We start from the raw sequence: 21,253 nt of genomic DNA on the forward strand, positions 1-21,253 counted from the left end.
TCCAAACTAAGCACTGGCCCCGAACCAGCCCTGGAACTGCTTTGGTGGAAAAGGGGCATGTGTGATCAGCTGTTCATTTAGTGACAATGATGTAACGGTCAGTGCACGGTCAAGGTAAACCTGTAGATGGCAGTAATGCAATCCTGTGGATGCCAGCTGCCATAAAACCCAAAAGAAGACAGTAAACCTGCGCACACGGACTTCCTCTGTCTGCTCGACTGTGTTAAGCAAGTGATTTCATGCACATTATTTGCTAGGGAATCCCCTCAAATTAAATAACTTCCCAGTCACAGAATTTTTTTTTGGGGGGGGGGTGAGATATTGCAGAAATAAACCTATATCACAATGACCAAATTTCAGAGGGAACTAAACTTCATTGATATTATGAAATCGAAAGGCCGTATAGTTTTAATGACAATGAGTCAGAGTCATAATAAAAATGATCACTGAGCCATACGTTCCTCTTCCCAACAGAGACAAATAAGTCATCAAGTCCGCAGTCAAGTTAATAATTCGTGTTAACGCCATAAAACAAAGGCTTAGTGAGCCTCGCTTAAGACCATTGGTGGCGGAGTTATGAATTTTTAAATTCGGGCCCACGGAGGCCCTGTTTCATAGGCTGTGTTACGATAATGTATTCGCCCAGTGTAACATATATTTGGAAGAAAATTAGAAATGGATTAGTCCCATATCATTACAATTTTTCATGAGCCATCCAGTTTGATGCTTTTGAAATGTAGATGGACAACGCAAGAATTACCGGTCAATGTCTGCCGGTCCAGCCTTATTTCCCACACTGGTATTGGGTTCATGCTTTGAGTTTCCCACAATATTCTTGAAAAGAATTAAGTGAAGAAAATGTCATTACCATAAAAATGCAGCATTTATTTTCTTTACCAAATTAAATATTTTAAGTTTTAAAGACCTTTTTTGTTTTTTTTTAATAACAAAGTATTTAATGTAGGAGTAAAATATAATGACCTATTAACTAAAACTTTCCTTTTATTAAAATGTAAAGTTAATAAATAGGCCTTTTCTTTAATAAACTTTTGTGAACATTTGTACTACCTCCATTTGCTTTTCTATTCGTTATCTTTCAGTAGTCTTTAAAGAGTTCGTTTTTCTTTTTAAATCTGTTTATACAGTCAGTCGCACAATAGTATTTTCCCATTTTAGATCTGTTTTCTTGCAGTATTAGAGCTGTGTTACTCCCACCTACAGTGAAGTCATGTGCATTCCTTCTATTGTACGTTATTGCGCACTCTGCTGTCTAAGCAATGCAATCACAGCTAGGAAAAACTAACCCTGCGTTCACATCAAAATGACCAGAAGTTCGTTTTGTATTTGTGAGAGAATTTCTTGGCAGCAAGGTCATTGTCAGTGTACTTTGGGTGGTGGGGGGCAATAAAGTTGAAGTCCAGCTAACTTTATGGTACTGAGCTATGACGTGGTTCGGTGGCAGCTAGTCAGAATTTAGAAGTGCTCCGCTCTACAGAATCCTAGAGAACACGGTTGTGTAAACTTTGGTTCCATTCAAACTGTTCCTAAATACAATGGAAGAGAAAAAAATAATTGCAGTGACTGGTTTCCCCATTATTTGTGATGTCCCTGTTTGGGTACAGACAAGAAAACAAAACAAAAAAAAAAAACTGCATGTTGAAATGACTGAGCATCAACAGTCACACCACACAAATGGCTTTTAATCAGTTTGTTAGTTGATTTTCTTTCCAAACATGTTATTGTAATTGTTCATTGTTTTCCTTCATCAATTGATTTTCATCTCGTCTCATCATCTCTAGCCGCTTTATCCTGTTCTACAGGGTCGCAGGCAAGCTGGAGCCTATCCCAGCTGACTACGGGCGAAAGGCGGGGTACACCCTGGACAAGTCGCCAGGTCATCACAGGGCTGAGACATAGACACAGACAACCATTCACACTCACATTCACACCTACGGTCAATTTAGAGCCACCAGTTAACCTAACCTGCATGTCTTTGGACTGTGGGGGAAACCGGAGCACCCGGAGGAAACCCACGCGGACACGGGGAGAACATGCAAATTCCGCACAGAAAGGCCCTCGCCGGCCACGGGGCTCGAACCCGGACCTTCTTGCTGTGAGGCGACAGTGCTAACCACTACACCACCGTGCCGCCCCATTGATTTTCTTACCTTTTTAATTTTAAATATTTCGTGATGTTAATTATACCTTACGTGTGATCAGTTGACACAAGGATACCAGTTGATGTGTGTTTGAACTGTGGCCCCTTTAAATAAAGTTTGCAAGACGAAGCATTGCGAACAAGCTTTTATCTGCCCATTTCATCTGTCACAGAGCATCCATGAACTTGTACAGTGTTGTTGGTAGGGCAGTCGGAGTGAATTTTAATGCTCTTGCCAAGTTTGTTAGCGTACCATAAGGGATTACTTAGCCTGATCATGATTTTTTTTATTTTTTTTATTTTTTTTATTTCATCGATTCAGATTATCAAATTTATATCGTGATTTATCGTCGCACAATATATCATTACATGCCTACACTGTGATCATTGTTGACGATACTCACTTTTTGTGCTGTTTGGTAGATGGTGCCGATATTGACGTGCATCAAGTCATTCTCTGTGTGGTTGGTTTATTTTTTCCAGGACCCTCGCAGCTGTGCAGAGCTCCGCTGTGGTTTCCAGCAGTGTCTGCAGTACTGGCAGCATCCTTCTCTGCCATGGCTCTCTCTGTTCCCCAGGATGGGAGCCAAGCGCAGTTTTTCTGGCAAGAGTACACCATGGGCACAGGACGCCACCCTACAGCAGAGCCTGATGAGCGAATGGTCAGTGAGGGAGATAAGCGTGTGTGCGGCTGTACCTGCTAAACTTTGTCGTGTGTGTGTAATTCCTCTTTATTTAGTTGCTATTATTGATGTATCTTGTCCTTCATTTTACAGGTCTGTGAGCTTGACTTCTCTGTACAGTCTCCTAAAGGCCAAACTCTGTCCATACTTTTACCTTTGTTCCTACCAGTTCACTGTGCTGTTCCGAGCAGCAGGACTGAGTGGAGCTAAAGGCATCACTGCACTGCTCTCCCCAACCACCAGGGGCCTGCGTGAAGCCATGAAAGCTGATGGTAAAAAGAAAAGATAAAACAAAATCTTTTTTTTACTTTTTAATGTAAGCTTCAGAGCGAAATGCACTCAAGCACTTGGACAACCAGCTCAAGAAAAGCTGAGCTCCTGAGTACAAACTATTTACAAGCTGAACTGGGACTGAAACTGTGGTGTTGGTCCAGAATAGGTTTTGCGCTTGCTTTGTCAGTGAAGTCCCAGCTTCATAAAAACTTTGAAACAGTTCCTAATAAGGAAGCATGGGTCCCTCGCAGGTTCAGGTTGTTTGAGTAAACATATTCGTTCAGTGATTCATAAACAAAGTGTGTATCTTTAAAAAGTTTGAGAATTTTGAATCAGTTGTATTTTTACATTTCATGCGTGCATGCATTGTCTGGATGTTGTGTTTGTCTGTAGGGATAGAGTTCTCACTCCCTCTACTGGAAGAGAAAAGGAAGAGCAAAGAAAACGGCTCCTCCCATCTAAATGACGACGCACAACTGACTGATGGAAATGAACCAAGTAGCACCTTGTGAGTATTAAGCTGTAGAGGGTTTGGTTTTTTTGCTTTGTAAAATCTCCTGTGTGACTTTGGATACTCTAGTACTAGAGTGCAACACTGAACCCTTTTTTTTTTTTTTTTTTTTTTTTGTTTCAGGACATCAGAGCACAGTGATAAGGAAGAGGAGCAGCAGGATGATGACGAGGAAGAGGATGATGATGAATGTTTCTCTTGGCTGAAAGAGATGGGGGTGCAAGACAAGATCAAGAAGCCTGATGCCATCTCAATCAAGCTGTATGTTAAGCCTTAGTGTGTGTGGTGTTTAAGTGGTGGTGTTTGTCAGGTCTACGTAGATCTATTTGCTGACTGTTAACTTTTTGGTTAGACTTACCTCGGCCAGAGCTTCTGCCCACAAAACATCACAACTCAATATGTATATTGGGAAACAATACCAAAATGTAGTGCATGTTATATACTGTATACCTCGATAACATCTGCCTATTCTAATATGTGCTGATGAATTCACATAAACATTACAATTCTTGTTTTTTATGTTACTTGAAATTAGCAGTTTTTCTTCCAGGGCAGCACTTCTCAATTCATATTTGTTCAGTTGCACAGATTAAAGGGAAACATTCATTGAATATCCTAGTAACCGGGCTAAAACCGGAATGTTCCTTCATTAGATTTCCAAAATCCAATAAGGTTTTTAATCCAGTTTACGAGTATTCATAATTATAGTAGATACGAATAGTGTTAACTAGACTGCATTTCCGCAGAGAAAATGCAAAGTGTGCTTGCTGAGCTGTAGCAGAACAGCTAGCATGCCAACATGCTAATGCTGACAGCTAGCATGCTAGAGTGGAGGAGCTCCTTATGACATCACTCAAGTTCTACCCATTCATTTCAATGGCACAGACTCTTGCTGAAAAATGGGAATACCGAACGACAAGGGGTAGTGCAACCATTTTAAAGGTCCCATGGCATGGTGGTTTGTTGATGCTTTAAACGGGCTCGTGGAGGCTTCTGGATGTTATATCCGCAGCCTTTCTCGAAATGAACCCTCGGCACGTAAATATAGCCTCCTGGGAGAAAGCCCCATTTCAGCGCTTTTCCCAGTGTGTCGTTTTGCTAATGAGAAGCAGGAGGCGGGGAAGGGTAGAGGGTGGGGGCGGGCCATGGGGGGAGGGGCTTGACCAAGCTGCGCATACACATACTCGCTGCTATCAGCGCCTGTAGCCACGCTGCTAAGACACAACCCCGTTCTCCCTCGGACTCCTTTCGTAAACTCAACGTGACACAGAGAGTGAGAGTGTTCGGAGTGGTAGTTTACGAACGTATAATACCCTAGGCTTGAACATGCACTCCATAACCAAAGAGGATAGAAGCAGCAACTTCAGAAGACATGCATTGCGGAGCAATAGTCAAACATAAGCTCATAAGTTAGTCAATTTCCAGACTAAACTCAGTTTAACAGAGCATGCTGCATGCTCTTTAGTTTTGTAGCGCAGATTACCTGGCTAACTGCAGGAAGCGGTTAGCTGCACAGCTAATGTAGCCATTGCTAGGCTAACGCACCGATTTTAAAACACGGCAAAACGACTAGTTATACACTTACTTGTTCGGTGTTTGTGGCTGATGCGGCAGGGATGCTTGGTATGGACCCAGGCTTCAGTGACAGTTGATGTGCAAAACCTGCCCTGTACTGTCCCAAGTTGTGGAAACATTCCTCAGGAAAATGCTTCCGACAAACATACACCGTCTTAGGTAGACTCGACGGCGTATTATTGAAGTAAATAAAATTTAAGCCACTGCGTCTTCAGGGGCTCTCCCGTCGGCAGTAAAAACAGACTCTTTTCTGTGTTGTCACATCCATATACAGCGCAATTTCCATGTTTCGCTCGCTTAGGTGATGCCATGTTGTTGTGTCCTCTATGGTCTCCTCACTACAACTGGGCGGGGCAATCCATACAGTGGGTGGGAATCCAGAGGGGGGGGCGTGGGGATCATCTCCCTTGCTGACGTAGTAAAGGGAAGAGCTTATCAACGCGCCGTTTTGACGCGCCATTCTCAAATGTTGGGCATAGTTTGGTTTACACATTATGAAATTTCTAGCCACTGGGGTGACTTAAGAAGGTCAGAGGAACTCATTTTAACGTTCAAAAACCTCAAAGTGAAAATTTCATGCCATGGGACCTTTTAACAAGCACGCCATTCCAGATCGGGCCCTACGTTTCAGCGTTGGAACGGTGTCTCTATCTCGAAAGCCCTAGGAGGAGGAGTGGATCCAAAAAACTGGTGAAAACGAATAATAAAAATAAAACTTAAGAACAATAGTGTGCTTTTGCAAGGACACTAATTATAAAGAAGTACGCATAACGCATATCGTATACAAGACACAGCATGTTATTTAACCTGTACATGACCCGTTGAATATAAAATCATCCACCACAGTGGTGCTTGTTTGCCTGTCTTTTAGTCAAGTTGGGTGTAGATGTTTAAGTCAGCCTAAACTTTATGCTGACTCTTTTCTCTTCGTTCTCATGTGCACTTGCTGATCACCCAGAAAGTGCAAAGGTGTTCCTGATCACGGCTCATTTGCATGTAGCGACACCTACAAAATCCCATAAGTTTAAGTGCACAGGCAGCTGGCGGCATGAAATGAACAATGAGGGTAAAGGTTGAAAAACTGAAGTGGGAGTTCTATAAACTCACCTCTGTGCCAATAAAAGTCTTTAATAGTGTACAGTACCAGTCAAAAGTTTGGACACACCTTTGAATTCAAGAAGGGCTTTTGTTTGTTTTTATTAAGTCACTTCATGTCTTAATGTAATGATGGACTGTCGTTAATTTTAGTTGAGCAGTTCTTGACATACGAGTTACTACAGTTGTGGAATAGGGCTATTTATTATTATTATTTCCTGTTTGATCTCAAACACATTATGCAGCAAGAAATTACATTAACTTTTAACGAGACACACCTGTTAATTGAGACGCATTCCAGGTGACTACCTCATGAAGCTGGTTAAGATGATGCTAATAGTGTGCAAAGTGTCAAGATCAACAGTGGCTACTTTGAAGAATCTAAAATATCAAACACATTTTGTCACTTTTTTTTGTTTACCACATAATTCCATATCTGTTCCATATATTATTTCATAGTTTTGATGTCTTCAGTATTGTTCTACAATGTAGAAAATACAGAAGCACATATGAATGAGTAGGGGTGTACAAACTTCTGACTGGTGTGTGTAGTGTAATAAGTACGTGCTAAATTTTCCATAATCTGAAGCATTTGTTTATGGCTCTGCGCAGACCGACCCGTCCTCCATTAATACAGCGGCGTTTCTTTTGTCAGAGTTGAAATGATTTGTTTTGTCTTAATGTAGGAGTTTGTGTTGGCTTGCTTTTATTTTTTTTATATCCTTTAATTAATGCCACTAATTAAAACGACTGGTTTTCACAGAATATTCTCAATGCTATTCTTCGTCCCTGACCTAGTGAACTAGCATGAGGCTGTGTGTTTGATCGAGACGACAAAGCACTTCTAGAAGTCGCTTGGGATTAGGGAGTGTGAAAAATACTGTAAACAATAAAAAATAAGGATGTTTAAACCTGATATATTCCATTTGCAGTAATCCATGCAAATTCTGTAATTTGAAATCAGTCAGTCCAAGGTATACGTTAGCCATCTTGCTCGCGCGCGCACACTCAGGAGCATGATTAGAACACGTATGTTTTCCGAATTTACCGGATTTTCATGAATAGCAAGTTAATTGGGTGCAGTTTCTTATGAGAATTATGAATAGAAATTTAGGAAAAGCTTGATGATAAATGAGACCCAAGGAGTGAAAATATACACGCACATCCTAACAAATAGAACATTTTAAATGGACCTGATTGAAGTTTCCAGTTATTTAACAATTATTTATCTTGTAGACCTGGATTTACCAGCTGTGGGTTCTTGTGTATAAACCAGACCTGGGCATTTTACGGCCCGCGGGCCGCATCCGGCCCTTTGGTTCATTCTGACCGGCCCGCGTAAGGTTAATTAGAAATTACAAAATAAACGTATTTTCTAATTTTACCTCACGCATGGATTGAATGTGCATTGCTTTTATTTTGAAGTTGTGTTCAACAGAAACGCAATGTGCGCGACATGAACATGACATGAAATCCCACGAAACCTAATCCCGCGATAACTATTTCCGTAATTTGTCTAGACCAACCACAAACTTGTACGTCATCCTTCAAACAGTCCAGCCAAGCACAGTGTGACGTCACTAGCAGGCGCCGGAGCCCGAGCCGATCTGTAGATCTGATACCTACACCGAATCGAAGTTGTTGCGAGCAGATCACAAGAAGACTTTAGTCCCCAAAATGTCCGCAAAAAGAAGAAAGGTAGATGCCAAATGCAGAGCTTTCAACAAAACATGGACTGCTAAGTATTTATTTACTGAAGTCAGAGATGAAGCCGTGTGTTTCGTTTGCGGAGAGCAGATCGCCGTGTTCAAAGACTACAATTTGAGTCGGCATTACCAAATGAGGTGATTAGACTACAAATGTGGGCATCATTATTATAATATGATGTATCTTGTTTGATATTTGGAGTAGAAAGACAATATTGTGATGTCTTTATTGTGTTTTGGGGTGAATGTGACTGAAAAAATGGTACAAACATTCACATTTTGTTAACTGTTTTGGGAAATTTGATTTGAATAAATGACATTTTTTGTAAGGCAACCTCGTTTTTTCCATACTCTTACCAGTCTTAGCAGCTTGTAAAAACAATGTTATTTACTGCTTTTATATAAAGAAATACAATTAATATTATACAGAATTTAGTTCAGCCTTTTGGTCCGGCCCTCCACAAAATTTTCTGTTTTTCATGTGGCCCCATGGAAAAAATAATTGCCCACCCCTGGTATAAACTGATATTAAACTAAAGCCACATGCCTTCATCTATGTTTTACAGCATTCCAGCAAGTCCAGTGTTATTAGAATAACTGCGTTATCACTTTTTGCTAGGCGTAAAGAGCACAGTGAGGTACGACTGGACCACAGGCCTGAGTCAGTAGTTCTGGTGGAGGGCTCAAACACCTTCACCTTGATCAACTTTCTCATCAACTGTAAGAGCCTGGTGGCTGCAGCTGGTCCTCAGGCAGGGTTGCCGCCCACACTGCTGGCCCCAACAGCGTTCAGAGGAGCTACGTTGCACACACTGAAGGTGAGGAGCCGCAGTCCAACTACACCAGCTAACTGTCTTTGAACAGTTATTTTAACCATTTACAGCAATTATATTCGCTACAAAACTGTTTGGATGTGGGTGTGTGTATATTTGTGCGTCACTCCAGGCACGAAGTGTAAACGTCAAGACCCAAGTGAGGACAGGTTATCAGGATGTGTTCAGTCTGGAGGTCACTGGCCCCATAATGCCCCATGCCCTACACACGCTTACACAGCTCTTGAGACCAGCCCAGAAAGGAAGCTTCTCCATGGCACTCTACACACATGAGCCTAGCGCTGTTCTAAATGTACCAGTCACCACCAAGCCATCTGAATCTGACCGACAGGTACAGTATGTTACTCTCGAGCAGTAATGTGTTCATTTTGATTGTACGTTTTCATTGGCAGAAAACAAACCATGGTTGGTTCGGTACCAGAAGTTTGGGTTCAATACGGTACCTGGCAAGGTAAAACATTAATGGTACTAGTTTGCTACCAAGGTAATATAAATAAATAATTAAATAAACAAATTCATCTCATTATTATCTCTAGCCGCTTTATCCTTCTACAGGGTCGCAGGCAAGCTGGAGCCTATCCCAGCTGACTACGGGCGAAAGGCGGGGTACACCCTGGACAAGTCGCCAGGTCATCACAGGGCTGACACATAGACAACCATTCACATTCACACCTACGGTCAATTTAGAGTCACCAGTTAACCTAACCTGCATGTCTTTGGACTGTGGGGGAAACCGGAGCACCCGGAGGAAACCCACGCGGACACGGGGAGAACATGCAAACTCCACACAGAAAGGCCCTCACCGGCCACGGGGCTCGAACCCGGACCTTCTTGCTGTGAGGCGACAGCGCTAACCACTACACCACCGTGCCGCCCTAACATCAAAAGTTGTATTCTTTAAACGCTGCATTAAATGAGTGAAAACATTGACTTCCTGCTTTTGTGTGTCTGTGGGTGACAGGTGTAGAAAGAAGTATTTATTAACAGGCCAATTTTACAAACCTCCTGACTAAGGTTACTTCTATAGCCTCGTTATTCTTTCATTCATGAATTCACGAAGGAGTAAACTGCTAAGTAGCTACGTCTACACTAATTTAAAACTCCTGTTTTAGTTTTAGAAATGCCGTATCAGAAATAATCCCCTTCCACACTTATGTCCTTTCCATGCCACAAGGCACATTGGGCAGCACCGATCTCGCCTATTACATAGCTAGGGTTACAGTGGGGGGGCTGGTCCTCTGGTAACCACGAGAGTTTGACTCCCTACTCACATCTGAATTGCAGCATGCCTCGCCAGATATCAGTAGTTCTTCCCACGCCAGGACCTGGCCTTTCCAGGCAGTCTCCTGTCCCAGTACTAACCAGACCGTTAAGGTGCATTGGGTGGTGCTGATCTCCATTTCTGTAGCGCTCTGGCTCTTGCCTATACAGCTAGGGTTACAGTGGAGGGGCTGGTCCTCTGGTGAGAGTTTGACTCCCTACTCACATCTGTATCTGGCGAGATATGCCGCAATAGCAGTAGGTACCATTTTTATGAAGGTTTTTGGTATAACCTGACTGCAAGTAGAACTCTCGATCTCTTGGTTGAGAGGTGAACACTAAACCACTAGGCCAACTCGCAGGTCCACACTAACGCCTGAAAATGTATACTGGGCATGTGCGTGCTGGTATAAACCGCTGAGGTGGTGTGTTTTCTACCGAAAAAGGGCCACGTCATAGGAGCATGACTGAGACACAATCAGGAAGTGAATGTGGGTGTCTGCGTCTTCATTTCCAAACATCTCCGTTTTCGCCCGTCTACACTAAATCGAAATCTGAGTTTTCAAACTAAAATGCAGCTAGTAATGTTTCCAGAAGTGTCTGTTTTGGGTGCTGGAAAACTCTGGAGTAGTGTGGATGCCAGGTGTAAACGTAGCAAAAGTGATGTTTTAAAACTTGTTAATGAGGATGTAGCTTAAGAAGGCAAACAGTCGTCTTGGCGCTGTTATCAGAGTCACTGGATGCCGGTTATCCCCGTGTAACTTTAGGTCGACTAAACTTGTGATACAAGCGGGTTAGTCTGAGCTAGACTCAGGATGGAGAATATTGTGAAAAGTTAACTATGGGCAAAGTTGAGACTCATGACCTGTGGCACCATTTCCACGATGTTGTGAAATGAAACTCCATCTCTCCACGGTCACTTGATATTTAAAAGCAAAATATTGCCATATCTTCACGGATGTGAAATCTCCGCGTTTCCGCGGAAATCCGCGTTTTTCAAATTGCCTTTCCGCGTAAAAAAATCGTTTTCCGCGTTTTCTAAAATTAAAAAAAAAAATATATATATATATATATATATATATATATATATATATATATATATTCGGTAAAGTCTGGCGCGAAACTTTTCCGGATTTTACTAAGCGGAAGTGACGAAAGCTCCTTACAGCGATCTGATCATTATCGCTGTGTGGAGAGGAGTCGCTATTGTACATGCACTGCTACGAGCAGACCTGCCAACCTTTACGCATTTTGCGTAGCAGATACGCATTTAGACATCAAACTACGCTGCTACGATTTAACACTTCAAAATACGCAAAAAGCCATTGATGGCTTTGAGTTCAAAGTAGAGCCCTGCACTCCCGCGGGACCCAACGCAAAGCAGTGCGGCGCGGGGCAAATTTTGAAAGCTCATTTCGGGCGGGAGGGGGAGGTGATAAGCTGCAGTCCCGCTAACTAAAAACGTGTTTAAAATAAAATTTATAAATTATTAATTTATGTCTATCATATATAATTTGTGCTGGATATTTTATTTGGCATTAATAAAAACATTTTAAGATGCCTAAATTTGCGGATGTGGTCTAATCTCGCGTACGTTTCCGATTCCTTTCCACTCTTCCGTGTTTGAGATCTCCGATCGTGGCAGAAGAGCAGAGCTCCTCTAGTGAAGCTCGCAGTGCTTCAGAAGTGCTGCTTTAAAAAGAAAGTGGGAGTGCGAGTGCGCAAAGTGAGAGCTGTCAATCAAAGTGAGAGCTGTCAATCATGAGCGCATGCAGCGCTCAACTTGGAATGTGTCAGCAGAATGTCAGAGTCTAAACAATAAACTTACAATAAACCTAACAATGCCACCTATAAATACACAACATGTAGATCTACATAACGTTATCTGTGCCATCTCACAGCAGTTTGCTTAGCTATTTTTAATCAGGGCAAATAGCCTTATAGCCAAAACTAGTATATGATGCTTTAATTTATGGAGATGCCTTTTGTTTACACGTGATTTCCAAATGAGGGGTATTGCAATTTTATATTAGTCTAAATGAACATCTACACCAAGTTGCAAGCATCAGGGGAAGATTATGGACGCACCAAATTTGGCTTAACGGTCATTTAATGGTGAAATGCCGTTCGCACTGTCAGCCAACTTCGGGTTGTTTCTCTGAATTCCAACAATAAACGAGACCATCCGAACACATCTGAAAACATCGTGGTTTGAACTGTGTTGGTTCAAATCAACTTGGTTCAGACCAAGTTGGTACTATAGCTTTGGGAAACAGTCGTTTTTTGGATGTTAGTTAGTTCAAACTTGCATCGTACCATATTGGTTTAATGCTAACTTGGTTGGTTGTTTGGGAAACGCAGCCCTGAACGTGAGCTGTAGATATTTATGCTCAAATCCACTCAAAGTAGGGGGCGGGGCACCATCACGCTGTGTCTTTAAATTATATTAATTTCTTATAGGCCTACTTGTATTTCCTAGAATGTAAATGTGAGGAGTGACATATAAGCTATGTACAATATTCTTAATATCCACTGTAGATGTTGGTAGGTGTGTTGGGTATCTCTGTAAAGCCTCAGCTGCGCATGGCGCCTGGTAACGCGCACCCTCGCTCCGTGCGCTAGGTGAAGGATCGGTCAGTGGAGAGCTCAGCTAAGCTCAGCATGTTTAATTCCCCAAGCCAATGACAAGAACTTTCGTGAGAAATAACGCGAACGTCTGCATCATGCGGGATTTGGGAGCGGGACAAAATATGGCAGGTGGGAGCGGGACTGAAAATCATAATTCTTTGCGGGAGCGGGACTGAAAATTCTGTCCCACGCAGACCTCTAGAAAGATCTTTAATATTCCGGTTCAACTGTCTGTGCATTCGCGCACTAGGCAACTCGTCTATGGGTGTAACCGCATTGACCAGCAACCTGTAGAGAAAAGAAGACTTCGACCAATCACAGCGCTAGTTTTAAACTCTTCAAATAGGCCTAGGCTATGAGGCGAAGCGGAGAGCCGAGGAGCCGTCAAAACGAAAGTAACGACATTGATTTTCATCCCTCTCGGTCGATCTTCATACTGTGACTGGTTTTACAAGGGAGGACGGTGCTAAACACCATTTTGAAGGTAAATGGGCAGGGTAAGGGTATTGTGAATAAAGCAAGGACAACCCACAGTGTTCCGCCTTATCTGAAGGAAATATTTGTTCCAGCTTGTTTTGATATTTGACCCAGGCTTCTCAATCCAAAAAATATTGCATAGCCTAAAGTGAAAATGTAGTAGCCTACTGACGTTTCCATCCAGTCGACCGATAGACGCGTTAAAATCTTCTGAACTAGGCTACTCGTGCATGTGAGATTCAATGAGCAGCGCACGAAGTGCTTTCACGTAAGTGCGTGTAGTGGATGATGTGTGTTTTGTGTATGCGCGTGCCTTGCAGTTAATAATACACATGACGTCAGATGAGGATACTGACAGAGAGGTTAGCAAATCTAAAAAGAAGCGAGTCTATGCCCCTCAGAAGTTCCTAACGAAGTATCAAGATCAATGGCCATGCCTCCGCCCCCTAAACTGCCTAATCATGCATTTTGCACAGTGTGCAATTATGATTTTGACATTAGCCATCAAGGAAATACAGGTAATAATATTGCTAACATAGAAATGCTTGCATTTATATACATAGGCCATTATTTTTTTCCAAATTAGGCCAGGTCAGTGAATATTATAAAGGCTATGTTATTGGATAGGCCAGAGTAGCCTATAATTTATTTTCAGTAAGTTTTTCTGTAAGTGTGGTTATCAGTTTGCATTTACTAAATATTAATATTGAAAAAAATATATTTATATAGGTACTCTGGAATATTCACTTTCGATGTTTAGTGTAGCGAGGAGCAACAGAATCTCTTTTATGGTCAAAACTAAATTTATGAAAAAAGGATTGTGTGTGTGTGTGTGTTTTGCAGACTGCCGGCGTCTGTTTTAAAAGACATAGGCTATAGCCCTTTGGTTTTTCTGTTATCTATACAATATAATGCTAAATGTCAAAAGGGACATAGCATGCTATTTGGGATTCTTTGTTGTTTATAATTCCCAATGTATTTAAGACACAATATGCCAAAGGCAGTACATTTATCCCTTATCTTTAAGTTTAAGGTCTGTATAAAGGACACATTTTTGGGGCACAGTTGCCTTGTGCCAAATGTCTTGGTGAAAGCATTGGAAATATATTCATGCCTTTTCATTAAGAGTTCTTGTTTTCTTCATAGTCTGCTTGTATGTTGAATAACTAGATATGGTGGTGAGTGGGAACTCTGTGCTTAGTAATACATTGTTCACATGCTCCCTCATTACAATCAATACTGATCAGCAAATGTGCCTGACCTCACGCCGTGCTGCGCTGCACCGCCACGATAAGTTGCTACTCAAAATTTTTTTCCAAGGTTGGCAGGTATGTACGAGTATGAATGAAAATGGCGGCGTTGTCTGTGAAGTCCGATGTCACGAAAATAGATTCTGGCATTGAAAATAAGTGGCGTTGGGACTGGTTAGAGCGCAAAGCTCCCGATGGAAGTGTTTTTAGTTTGGTTTTTGAAAAACTCAACAAGAAAGGAATCGCACGTTGCAAATTGTGTTGCTGTGAACTGAACTACGGACGGCGTGGATTTGTGACTCTCAGTGGACACGTGAAAAGCGAAAAACACAGGAGTCGAGTTGAGATTCAGAAGACTAACTATGCATTGCCAGGTAGGCATCAATAATAATAATAATAATAATAATGTTTTATCCTACGTATTAAAAACATTACCTTCACTGTTACTTTTTGAATGAAATTTTTAGTTCTCTGAAAATAATGTGATAATTCCAATCTAATTTATCACTAGCACATTTAATATTTACAGATACATTTGAACAATGATTAGGTTTAATCTGAAATTATATTGCAAGTATAAACTTCACAGAAAGTGTGGAATTTTATTTAGCCATTAATTTTTCAGGTGTTAGGTCTGATTGAAGAGAGTAAGTACATGTACTATGAACTGGTGGCAGGGTTTAAATTTTATTGCTAGTTATGTAAGGCCACATAAAATTATATTCTTGTTCCTCATAATCATTACAGCCCGAACCAAAAAAAATTGACCCACCATAAACATTTTTTTTTTTACACTGGTAATTTAGCGTCATGCCTCTGAAACCAGAGTCTGCTCCAACCATTCCAATTTTTCGTGTTTTATCCCCCACATAGCAGAAAAATAAAACAAAATAAAAATAAAATAAGCCCGTCCTACCCATTTTGAGGAAAAATAGTGATGAGAAACAAGAAATTATTTTCATATGGCCTAACATGACATTTGTAGTGGTGGTAGTTTGGTATCAATGGTAACATTTTTCAGACTTAAGGCCAGACACGGCACCCCAAACCTGAAACATGACACTTTTTTCTCATTTTCAAAATTTTTTTGTAAAGTTCTGAAACATGTATCACTAAAGCACCATGAAATTTGACCAAAACATTTTTTAAACTGAAATGTGCTAATTTAGAAATTTTACATTTTATGTGCTTAAAGTGTCACCATTTTAAGTCCTTTTTACAAAAATTTTCGTGGGGGAGACCCCCCAGACCCCCACCAATGGGAGGGCACACCCTCCCATACCCTCCCCATGACAACTTCGTTGTCGTGACGACCCCTTCGGGGTCGTCTGTTGAGCCTAAAAATTTTCCTCTTTTTTTAAAATTTGTCACTCACATCCCTGTATCTTGCTCCGAGTCTTGTTTCTCGACAAGTTTCAGCAATTTAATGTTCTTAGTTCGTTCAGCTTTTGCCGAATCCATAGTGTCCTCTCGAACTTAACTTGATGCAGTGTGGCAGGTCACTGGTCAGAGAGAGAGCTCTTCTACTGTTAGACTTGTGCCACGCCCACAAGCTGTTGGCTCAGTCTTAAAGGGCGGGTGAAAGGGGTGAACTCTTAAATGCACGTTTCAAAGTACAATGAAAAAAGCAACAAAATGCAGTAATGTTAATTTCAAATGTCAAATTTACCTGGAACAGTAAATTATCAATTTCAACTGATGTGCCAAGGGTCGCTTTTCTCTGTTTTGGGACTGTGTAAGATTTTTTTTCTTTTACCTCTCGGGCCCTCACCATCTCGAGATCAGTCCCCCCGTGTCACCCAGACGTCTGGGGGGGTGAGTCGCGAAAGAAAGACAGGAACCCCAAAGTAGTTCACATCTTTATTCGCAAGTCGTCCCCCCCCCCCCCGATACTAGATTGTAATTTAGTATCACACCCCAATATTCTGATCATGCATACAACTCGTATGCTTGAGTTAATCCTTGCTGTTCTTGACGGGTATTGGTGCTCAGAGGGCAGGCATGCCCTATCAGCCCTCGTCCCACCTCACCGGAGCTTAGAGAAACTCGAAACCTCTTAATTTGTCCCAAATACACGCTACTTCCTTCAGAGTAATTTGTTCTAAAACAGTGAGGGAAAATGGGATTATAGGGCATATGAGTTGTATGGTAAGTATCCCCGCCTGTCATGCGAGAGGTAGCGGGGGGGACTTGCGAATAAAGATGTGAACTACTTTGGGGTTCCTGTCTTTCTTTCGCGACTCACCCCCCGAGACGTCTGGGTGACACGGGGGGGACTGATCTCGAGATGGTGAGGGCCCGAGAGGTAAAAGAAAAAATCTTAGACTGTTTTCCTCCCTCTTGAGGTAAAACAGTACGGCCCTATGGAAACAGCCGAAGGCAAGGAGCTTTAACTAATTAGCATAACTGAAATTGCGTCGCACCAAGATGATGTGCAGAAAACATCATGTGACTGCATCAACCTTGCAGAGTTTTCAGTTGCGGGGATGTAATTTGTGATTGACATTCGCAAATGGATCTGTGAAACAAAAGACACATTTATTTTTTTCGCGGTCCGGTTTCCATCACATCATGCGCTCTGATTGGCTGGCAAGCGGGTCCGTATCATAGGATACGGACCTCTGGCAACTCGCTCGTTCGCAACAACAAACATGGTAGCAATTTTTGTTAACATTTATTTTCGCATTTCTCAGGAGAATAGCATTAATTTTACGTCATGGATAGCGATAACGACAGTGTTCACAGCGAAAGCGAGTTTTACTACCCTGAGGAAGACAAAATAAAATGAGACGTTTCAGGAGAAAGCTAAAAACCTGTAACTGTTGCTAACGCTGAGCAAAAACATGGCTGAATCCTGAATGACTCAATTTTGTATAAATAGGGGACTACATAGGTGGCAAAATGTAGTCGTCCCCCCCGCCGTGGAAGTGCACTTGTATACCGAGGAGGAAGCAATTTGCATTACAGCTGTGAATGAGGATTCGAAATGGCGGCTCGGCTCAGTTTTCCCTTTCGGGCGCTCTCGTTTTCTGTTAGAATTTGGTAAATAAAATATTTACCAGCTTAAGGTTGGTCCGTATGGTGAAATACCATGACCTCGATCAGTACTTTCAAGACCTCAGTCATGGTATTTCACGATATGACCTCCCAGCTTTCTCTGTTATTGCTTTTGTGTTTATCGTTTGTTTCTCTGTAAGATAAAAACATTTAGGTGTATAACTTCATACTCAGACTCATCAATACAAGACATGCACTGCAAATTCACCAGATTTTGCACCTGTTTCATTCTTCAGTCAATTCCAGCGGTTGATCGCTTTTCTGGCGCACTTTCTAGCTGATTTGCTTTCATATTTTCCTTTTGTTTTCCACTGGTGGGAGAGCGGAGTCCACAGTGTTTGCCCATACCAACTTGTTTTGGTTAAAAGTAGGTCAAACACACCTCATGGTGGTCACGTGATATTGTTTCTCACCTGCTTCGGCGATCTCCAGGATCGTAAAACGCGGGACGCTTTTTAACTCGGCAAAACATTTACACACAGGATACAGTGTGTGCAACAGCGAAACATCTCGAAACTTTAATAGCAATCAAACATTTTTGCCCAGAATTGGGGATGGCAAAAACTAAAAAAAAATCTTGACCGACCACCGAGCCTCATTAGCCGGTTAAAGTTGGTTAACCTATGAGTTTAACAGGGATGCAAACAGCGTGCCTTTTGGCGGATGCCGCCTTTTTCACGGCTGAATCGTGCAGATCCGATTTTTTTGGGGGGGGGGACGTTAGAGTGTCTGAATAATTTTAATGGCATTTGCTTATTTATTAATTTTAATACAGAATTTACTCTGATGAAATTATTCAGACACTCCAACGCCCGCCCCCCCCCCCCCCCCCCCCAAAAAAAAAAAATCGGATCTGCACGATTCAGCTGTGAAAAAGTCGGCATCTGCGCCTTTAGTTTGTGTGGAGAGATATGATCTGCAGTAATGTGCATTGTTGGCTACAGACCGAAACATACTTTCAGAATGCACTGGCCAAGGCAGGACTAAACTCGATGTGCCTTCTAATAATAATTTAAAAAAAAAAAAACCAGAATAGTAATTTGTAAGCTAAAAAGCCTGTGTCTACACTTTCCTCTCACCGAGTGGCAGCTGTCTTCAACTGGGGCGGGAGGGCGGGACATGACTGAATGGGTGTTTCTGATTTGTCAGCTGTCGTCCTTACACCGCATGGCACGCCCCAAGCGTTTACAACACAGAATTCCAGGTTCTCCGCTCCAAAATCGGCAGCTTCAAAATGATTGATTTTTTTTTTTTTAACCGACAACCAAAAAAAAAATTAACCCCGGTTGACGTTGATTCGGTCAAACGGTCATCGGTTAACATCCCTACCCAGAATCCAACTTTGCAATCGGAGCCTTTAAATCATTTTGTAGTCCAGTGCAAAACTAGACACTTCAGCAACAAAACATGTCATGGCTATTAGGATAAGTGGAAATTAGGGTTATTATGGTGTCACTGGTGTACAATTGGACAGTTATCACTTCCTGTCTTTTGTTTGTACAGACAAACGTGTTGGAAGACTTGAACCGGTGTGGTCTGCAGCAACACACAGTACAGCAGCTGATGGAGCAGGCGACGCTGGGCAAGAGTGCACTCAGACACCTTGACATGAGGGACTACTCATACAGCTGGAGGTCCTGATGACCACCTGCCTCGCAACTCGCCTCAGCATGCTAGATATCAACAGTCGCACAGTGGAGGCTCTGGGGATTGCGCTGGCCTGGATCGAACCCTCCCCAGTCAGTGAATCCGTGTCGCAGAAGCAGGCCGAGTTCACCATGTTAGTGTGTTCTGTGCCAAGACGGCACAAGTGAGGTAGATTTACAGCACATGCTTAATCCATGGACCTGTGGATTCTGACTCCACTATAAGTCAAACACTGCCTCCTTAATAATTCTAAAGGTTAATTCTTCAACCTGATGTGTTTTTTGTTTTAGTTCATTTAGCTGTCAGTTTGTTTTTAATAACATGACCAAGTTGATGGTGTTTCGTTGCTGATGAATTAACCAAATCCTTCAGTACTACTCATTTGATTGAAGGACTCGTACTTGAAATTCCTCTTGGATTTCCCACTCGTGAATTGTTTTTAAAGACATGCATGTAATTTAGGAATTCCGTACTGAGAACAGGAACATGTGCATGAAATTGTAGCTTTATATAATGTACATTTCATTTTAACTTTGATCAGTAGCGTTGTATATCTTGTATATTAAATGAAGTGTTTGTCTCATGTACTACTCCATATCGAGCAGAGTAATTCATGTGGGAAGTGAGAAAGTGCCCTCCACAATTGTTGGCACCCCTTGTAAAGAGTAAAAAGGGTTGGGAAGAAATACCTTATGGTGAAGTTGTTTCATGTCTTGAGAAAAATCCAACCTTTTTTATTGAAAAATTTAAATCCCTCATCAAGAAATTATTTTAAACAAAAATACATGTGCCACTATTATTGGCACGCCTGCATGTAATACTTTGAACAACCTCCCTTTGCCTATAGAGATCTTGCAGTCACGTGACCGGAAAGTACACAGCCGCCATCTTGTCGGTAAAAAACACAGCTGAATATTGCTGCACTCGTGTACAGAATGGATCGATTTCAACTGACAGACTACACGGCTCATTTTTCTAATGAACAGATAATTAGATATATGTCTAAAATAAACGATCTACAGATTAGTGACCCTTATGGCTTTCCGGACGTAGTTTTCACGACCGTGTCAGTGGATTTTGAACTGCCAGCGGAATACCCAGACGTGTATAATTACCTCATTAACTTTCCCTCGCTGTTCAGTGGTGAAGCACTGCGTGCTTATAAATCTCTGGACAGTTATCTTTACAGAAATTCAGGGTTTGTCAGCGACTCAGATGTGGCATCTTGTAAACAAGAAAATAATCCTCATTGGATGGGTAAGTCACTTAAGTATTGAGTATAGCACTGACCAGCCGATTATAGAATAGAATAAGGTAATTCCAGCTGTAATTCCAAATCGTCCGTTTTGTTTACATGGATCTGGCGTTGGAGAGGTAGAGGCTTAGCAGTGGAGGTTTGAGTGGCTGTTTTCTGAGCTTAGCAGGGGTGATAGCGTTCCGGTGCCGCGCCGGATTTCCGGCGTACCGTGGCTGGGGAAAAAAAAAAATCTAGTTCGCCCATTGTCCTGTGTCATTCTGAGATGCGCAGATAGACAGTAAAGGGAATTCGCATGATATGGAACTAGTGGGGAAAAAAGTGCCGTCACGGCACGAATTAGACCCGGGTCTAATTCGTGCCGTGACAGCACTTTTTTCCCACTAGTTCCATATCATGCGAATTCCCTTTACTGTCTATCTGCGCATCTCATAATGACACAGGACAATGGGCGAACTAGATTTTTTTTTTTTTTTTTTTTTTCCCCAGCCACGGTACGCCGGAAATCCGGCGCAGCGCCGGAACGCTATCACCCCTGGCTTAGTCAACAGGCCGGCTCTACAGCCTCGCTTTTGCTTCCGCTCCCGGCGCCGCCTCCTTCGCTTTGCTTCCGATAACAATCCACGGAGACCCCGCTGGTCTCGCTATCTCGTCCGGAATGTTGCGCATGCGATGGAAATCACTACAAACCGTCATTTTCTGCTGGAAACCAATGTCCAGTAAGTCCATACGGTTGTAGTGGATATTGAAGTCCGGTACAGACGAACAACACGCAAAAATACACACAAAAACCATAAAAACCATGCACAGGTAGGGAGAGCTTGTAGCCGCAGCCGTTGTAGTAG

The 21,253-nt window shown here is 42.1% G+C and overlaps 1 protein-coding gene across 2 annotated transcripts in view; it reads left to right on the plus strand.

The window, feature by feature from the left end:
• Positions 1-20,623, plus strand: part of LOC132866064 (protein downstream neighbor of son homolog) — a 41,441-nt gene extending 20,818 nt beyond the window's left edge. For both annotated transcript variants that reach the window (XM_060898628.1, XM_060898627.1), the window contains 7 exons: positions 2,642-2,820; positions 2,935-3,113; positions 3,508-3,622; positions 3,749-3,886; positions 8,621-8,819; positions 8,947-9,165; positions 19,010-20,623. In XM_060898628.1, coding sequence (XP_060754611.1) covers positions 2,642-2,820; positions 2,935-3,113; positions 3,508-3,622; positions 3,749-3,886; positions 8,621-8,819; positions 8,947-9,165; positions 19,010-19,147 — 1,167 coding nt within the window. In that variant the 3' untranslated portion in view covers positions 19,148-20,623. The remainder of the gene's footprint in view (positions 1-2,641; positions 2,821-2,934; positions 3,114-3,507; positions 3,623-3,748; positions 3,887-8,620; positions 8,820-8,946; positions 9,166-19,009) is intronic.
• Positions 20,624-21,253: the final 630 nt, after the last annotated feature.

This window comes from Neoarius graeffei, chromosome 18 (genome assembly GCF_027579695.1).
Source record: "Neoarius graeffei isolate fNeoGra1 chromosome 18, fNeoGra1.pri, whole genome shotgun sequence".
In the NCBI taxonomy this organism is placed as follows: domain Eukaryota; kingdom Metazoa; phylum Chordata; class Actinopteri; order Siluriformes; family Ariidae; genus Neoarius; species Neoarius graeffei.